Raw genomic sequence first — 6,909 nt, 5'->3', positions numbered from 1 at the left:
ATTGCACGTTTCGTGCCCAAAGATAGATAACCGCAAATGTTTCTTGGTCTGCCTTTGAAAAGGGTCTATTCTTGCATCTAGTCAAAAGAAGTGTTGGGTGTCAAATGATAACTAGTCTATACGTATGAGGTATGTGTTTCGCGGCATGCGCTAGATAGTGGTTGAGTTCTGCACGTTTCTTTGCGTGGGATCCGATAAATATCGACACATGGTATGTCCCACCGGCTATTCGAATTTTGTAAGATGCGATGTGTATACAAATTTGCGTCGCGACGATCTGGCCAAGAAACCGGACAGTTGTAAAAACACGGAATCGTCCTCGTTGACGGGAACGACTGCGTTGCGGGGTAACCGAGTCAGAAGTATTCGATCTCGCCGCTCCCGAACTTACGAGCGACTTCCACGCGTATGTTCCATGGCAATATTTACCACCATATTTGCCTCCATTACCACCATGGCGTATGCGTGAGGTGCTGCCTGCTGATGTTTCACAGGAACGTATCTGCGCGTAACAAGATTGAGAAAAGAAAACAAATATAGTTGAGGAGAAAAAAAAAAAAAAACTGTCCGGTTTCTTGTTTAAATCGCGTAGTGGTCGACGGAAACTGACGATTTTGTCGATGTAGAGTCGTAAACCGCGGTGCGTTGGCTTGATACCTGGCATGGCCAGTTTCAAAAACTTCGAAAAACAGTTGTCACCAGGCATGTTAATGGAGAAAATAATGACTCGCGACAGTTTCTGCCTTGTGGTGGCCCTGGGTACAGGGCCGAAAATTATAATTATCGAGCTTGCTTGGCTTTGGCTTGACTATCTGCCCAGATACTAAAAGTGCAAACAACACGCATTACTTTTTCAAGAAAGCGGTAGGTCGAGATTGGAGTGTTGCTTTTTCAAAACCGGGAAACATGTGGAATAAATGCACGCCTGTTTGTTTTCAGACAAACTGTGCGTCCAATCTTTTTGTTGGAAAAATAGATGGGAGCCAATAACGAGTACAAATAAACTTTCTGACCCAAAAATACCATTTTTTTTTTTTTAGCGAGTCTGAGCAGGCGAAACGTCACAATCAATGTCCTCGCAGATCGCGTTGCGATAGAAGGTAAGAGGCGTCTTTGGTCTTGCGTACATTCGCTCGGAACTTCAAACCGCGTCGTTTTTGCTTTTCGTTTTGTGATAATTTTGTTTGTTTAATTCTATTTATCGTTTCCGTTTTGCGGTTTTCCGCGTTTCTCTCAAGTGTTTCTCAAACGCCGTCTCGCCATGGAATCCCGGAGAAAAGACCACCGTAGAAAAACTCACCGTAGAAAAGCTCACCGGAGATAATCTCACCGGAGATAAGCTCACCGGAGATAAGCTCACCGGAGAAAAACTCATCGGAGATAAGCTCACCGGAGAAAAGCTCACCGGAGAAAAGCTTACGGCAAAACCGGCGGATGTGGAGAAAAGCTCACCGGCCATTGAGCGTAGGCGGAGAAAAGCTCACCGATTTTTTCTCTTTTTTTATATGAAGGCTGTTGAATCCTGCGTAACATATATAAATTTATTATCATTAAAATTCGTCAGCTTTGTAAAAAAGAAAATGTCCTTTTTTGTATTATTTGTCAGCTTATTGGGTTTCTGTCGCTTACTCTCCAGGCAACGAAAGCCTAACTGAAAACTTTATGAACTTGACGCAGAGGAAAAAGTTGGGAAACTTAATCATGTCTGCCAGAAACCTAAAAATCAAAACTGTTGATGTCGAAAATCCGAAAATGCATGCGCAGCAGCGCGGTGCCTGAAATTCTCTTTGAAGCTTTTGTTAACCTTTGAAAACAGGATAAAATAGTCAGTAGGATATCGAGGCTTCTTCTCACGGATGTGCACGTTTTATAGTCGTTCGTGCTGGTGTTTCGACACGTTGCCTTTCTGGGATAATGCCCATTCTACGGTGAGCCATTCATGACCTTCCGAGCTGCACACTGGCACCGTTGTTACTCGTGACCTATATAAGAACTAGTCTTCTGTAAGGTAGCGAACAGGGGGCATTCACTGGACGTCATATTTGAGGGCGATGGTTAGGGCGCATGCTCAGAACGAGCTCACATCAATAGGCTGCTAAGACCGGCATCCTTGGTGATGTGGAATGCACATTGCGAAAAAACTGTGGAAGTTCGCCGTCAGCACGCGCTCAGCAACCACGCACACAGATATGGCCGCCAGTGAATACTCCCTATAGGGCGAGCTGGTAAACGTTATACATGATGAAAACTGCTCAAATGACAACGACGGAGTGAAGACAACAAACACGACAAGACGAAGCTGTTCTCGCGACTAAAAGTTTGTTAGTGAAATTAACAGAAAGAAAACAGCGTAGCCGATACTGATTACATCAACAAACACCCACTTATTTATTAGGCACTATACAATATTTGGAACCGAAGCGGTTCACCACACCGCTATTCATATTATCTCGCAAAGAAAAATAAACCTCTTTTTTCGACAGAGCTACCGACGGCGCACTGTCAGTTGTCAATAAATTATCGTCCTTTTTTACCGGTGTACGATGTTCTGATTTTATACTTGCGGCTTCATTAATATACAGAATGGGTGATTACTAATTTCTGAGGAATTAGTAAATATGCCCAATGAACTTCAAAAATATTACAAAAAAAGACATATTGTTAATGAAGTGACGAATGTGAATCGTGTTAAATTGCCACGTTTGACGCAGATATTGCTAAGTTAAAAAAAAAAAGAAAAAGAATCGTTGAGCTTTTCTCCACATCCGCTCAAAGACCGGTGGGATGTTCTCCGCATCTGCCGGTTTTGCGGTGAGCTTTTCTCCGATGAGCTTATCTCCGGTGAGCTTTTCTCCGGTGAGCTTTTCTCCTTCGCCCCTCGCCATGACTTTGCTATCGGCAAAGCTCCGACAGCTTGGACCTTTTCGATTCAATGGAATTGTCTGCGACAGTCTCTCCCAGTGTTTCCTGGTGATTAGGGCCGGCTTGCTAGGAGCCACGTCTTGGCAAACGCTGGGTCACATCAGACATATCCTCTTGTATACTGATAATGCCTACACAATCGCCGGTTGCTAGCTATCACCACAAAAGTGCGCGGCTTCCCCATAAAAGAAAAAAAAAATGTAAACGACGTGAATTATCTTCACTCATGCGTAATGGCAATCTTGGTGCTGTTTTTGGCATTTGTCGTGGTAGCTGTGGACCAGGGGTGCTATGTTGTGCTTTTTGCACTCCCAGGAGACTTGGAAGAGGGAAGTGACGTCAACGACACAGCACATGCAGATTGGATGTTGACAGAAGAAAACGAAATCAACACCCAATCTGCGTTTGCTGTGTCGTTGACGTCACTTCCCTCTCCCTAGTCTCCTGTAAGTGCAAAAAGCGCAACATAGCCCCCCAGAAGGTGCCGAGGCTGTTATTTCACGAGACCCCAAGCAACGCATCGACGAAAACAAAATGTCGCCATAGCACAGTCAGCGCCACAGACGCGTGCAGGGACACGCTCTTTCACGCGCTTCTGAACAAAAAATAAATGTAAAAGTGGGAACAAAATGGCCAGATGTCTCCGCCCTAAGCAAAGCGCGCATGAAGGCACCCTAGGTCTTTGTAATGGGCATGGTGGAAGCCTGAAATCATAGCGCTCTCAAAGTAACGCTGCCAACACCGTCAAAATTGAAGTTCTTATATTGCTCTTATTTCAGTCGATGATACATCCTTATACGTCATAAAGTTTCTGGGAAACGCTTTTCCGTTTCCCAGAAACGTTAAAAGAGTTCAACCATAACTGGCAACCATGGTTTTAAGGACCATGATGGCTGCAGTGTCGTTACTTTGAAGCGATGACAGTCACCATTCGGCCAATTGTGGTGGGCCGACCACAGCGACGCTTTCGATCGCTCACGTCGCCAATACTTGCAAGACAAACGCAAACACGTCAAGGGACTCTAAGCTACGCTTCAAAGTAACGACACTGCAGCCATCATGGTCCTTAAAACCATGGTTGCCAGTTATGGTTGAACTCTTTTAACGTTTCTGGGAAACGGAAAAGCGTTTCCCAGAAACTTTATCTGAAATCGCAGGAAACGCTTTTCCGTTTCCCAGAAACGTTAAAACAGTTCACGACAAAGCAAGACAATATCACCTCAACAGCCTAACACCGTACCTAAAACTTAGGAGGTAGCATTCTTTTTTTGATTGTGACAATCGACAGTTGCGTCTGCTCTGCACAAAGCACCAAGATGGCGGCGCCCTCTAGCAGATCGGGGAAGGGAGTGCCGATACTCTGAGCGTATACCTCCATCTCATGGCTCTAGTTCATATGAGTCAGTTGGATGCGCCACCGCTGCCGGAATGCATCGAGGGATCTCTATCTGCACGTGTGACAACCTCGCTGGAGCTCTGCGGAGCATGAGACGGCACAAGTCGTCTCGTGCTCCGCAATCATTCCTGAGATCGGTGTTCTGGTCGCTCTGGCATCCGCGCGCACTTTCATCTCCTCCTCTCCCTCATCTTCAATCAGTATTTAGTGGCGCTATTAACTGCTAAATATATCCAGTGACTTTATTCACTTCCCGGCCAGAGGCTTGTGCATTGCTGTTGAGCGTGTGCTGACGGCAAGCTCCCCCCCCCCCCCCCCCCCCCCCCCCCCCCCCCCCCCCCCCGTTCACTTCGCGCCGTCAATGCTGTGGATGTGTGGACCTGCAGCCTATAGACGCTTTACAAACGCGCCAAATTACAGCCGCCATTGCTGACCTTCTCTTGTCTTACCGAGATGCCGAGCAACTGAAACGGTAGTTGACGATCCTCTACAAAGGCCGATGCTTTAGAAAAGGACACAGTTGAATCTAATATGGCAATAACCTGGCCTGCTATGGTGATGATGAAGTGAAATAAACGGATAAAAGGAAACAAAAAACTGAAGGTCAGTTATGGCGGCGTCCATGCACAGCTGCTGCAAAGCGTCTATAAGTTGATTTAGCTACAGCTCGTGCTAGTGAGCAGATCTGAAAATGGTGTTTTCGCTGACGTTATTTGGCCCCCCATTTCCCCTAACTAGAGTCACTAACTGTAATGTGCCACGTCTGCTCTGCAAGCAGGGCAAAGGGCTATTTGTTTCCCGTGCCCAGAAGTGACGTCACGGTTAGTGTACTTATTTCTGGTTTTGATTAGCGTGTTGTTTTCCTCGGCACGCACACAAACGCTACAAGAAAGAAAAAGAGGAAAAAAGATAGCGCGTTTTTTATCTCGTTTCTTTTTTCCGCGCTCCCACGTGAATGTTTCGAACGCTAGGTGTACATTGACGCCGGCATTAATTTTGCGCTGCGACGTTATACTCTGGATTCTCTTCCGTTGCCAGTACGGAGGCGATCTCATCGCTGCCAAGTTTAAGTGACTTGAAGACTGCTCCTTCTGCATTTTGTTATTTTGCTACATGACTAAAGAACCCTCAAAAGCGCCGTCCTTCGGAAATCATGATTCCGGCCAGGTTGGCGCGCGTCGTCTACAAGGTAGGCCCGCTGTGCCTCAGTCTGGTTTTGGCAGTGTTGTATGCGCAGCAACTCTTCAAGCCGCCGTTCCCCGTCCCACCCAGTGCTCCGCCGATTCAATATTTGACGCCATTGAAGGCCGGACCTGCCAAGAAATACAAAGTCCTCGTGTGGAACCCATTCGGACTCGAATTCCTCAAGCTCCACTTTGGAGACCATGTCATGAAGACGTGTACCGTATCCTGCCGGTTCCGGCACAACAAGCGGAAGTTATGTCAGAGTGACGTCGTCATCTTTCAAAGCAACTATGATTTTTGGAGGACCCTTCCGCCGTACCGTAGTCCGAACCAGGCATATCTTCTATACGCCATGGAATCCCCCCATAGGCTACCATACTCCCACGAAAAGATGGACGGCGTAAAGATTAACTGGACGCTGTCCTACCGACTCGACGCCGACATCGTCTATAGGCATACATTTAAGGTAGTGCGCAGACCAATCAGGCCAACTAACACGTCATCGCAAACGTCGGCTAGCCATAGCCCCAAGTCACGGCCGGTAGTCTGGATAGTATCCAACTGCAACGGCTACAATCATCGTGAGCAGTACGTCGACGAACTTAAGAAGACAATTCAAGTGGATGTCTACGGGAGATGTGGCACCCTGCAATGCAAGAGACTCGATTGTTACGAAGAGGTGTCGGTCCACTACTCTTTCTACCTCGCCTTCGAGAATTCAATCTGCAAAGACTACAGCACCGAGAAACTGTTCTTCCCGCTGATGCACGGCATGGTACCCGTCGTGATGGGAGGCATGGACTATGCCAGGGTGGCGCCTCCGGGATCTTACATAGACTTTGCGGACTTCAAGTCTCCGAGCGACCTGGGGAAGTATCTGTGGCGTGTTCATAACACGCCGGCAGAGTATCAGCGCTTCTTGGACTGGAACAGAGACTACGCCATTGAAAGACCCTCGTTTGGTTGTACGGTGTGCGAGGGAATTCATCGCCTGTTTGCGGGACCTCCCAGACACTATAATAATTTACTGAGTTTTCTCGTCGACGATGCTCATTGCTCGACGTGGCAAGAAGTGCTGAAGAAGAAAGCAGCGGCTCATCACGATTGAAGTTTGGGAGCCCTTGTAGTTTAAAATGAACATTTTGGAAGCCTCACGGTGGTAGCCTACACGTCGTATGTCATTCAGAATCCTGGAGCTCCGTCTCTTAACGAGACGTCGTCTGACACTCTGAGGCTTCCAGGAGGTGCTTTTCAAGATATTGTTAAACTATCGTGGACATCCTTTTTTTTTTTTAACCCTTCCAGTTATTTTATATGGTGAAGAGGGTTGTTTGTTATCGAGTGATAATTGTTCATAAATAGGAGGTATACGTGTTAACTGACATACTGTGATGGTTGCCCCCAGC

General features: G+C 46.8%; 1 protein-coding gene across 1 annotated transcript in view; it reads left to right on the top strand.

Annotated features, from left to right (window-relative positions):
- LOC8040103 (alpha-(1,3)-fucosyltransferase C-like) overlaps window positions 1-6,611 on the top strand; it is a 7,148-nt gene extending 537 nt beyond the window's left edge. The window contains exon 2 of the mRNA XM_002413936.4: window positions 5,757-6,611. Coding sequence (XP_002413981.4) covers window positions 5,757-6,611 — 855 coding nt within the window. The remainder of the gene's footprint in view (window positions 1-5,756) is intronic.
- The last annotated feature ends 298 nt before the right edge of the window (window positions 6,612-6,909 follow it).

Source organism: Ixodes scapularis, unplaced genomic scaffold, assembly GCF_016920785.2.
Source record: "Ixodes scapularis isolate PalLabHiFi unplaced genomic scaffold, ASM1692078v2 PGA_scaffold4__175_contigs__length_147842914, whole genome shotgun sequence".
NCBI classification, from domain to species: domain Eukaryota; kingdom Metazoa; phylum Arthropoda; class Arachnida; order Ixodida; family Ixodidae; genus Ixodes; species Ixodes scapularis.
The sequence above is the reverse complement of the archived record's forward strand: the minus strand, read 5'-3'. Positions and strand labels throughout refer to the sequence as shown.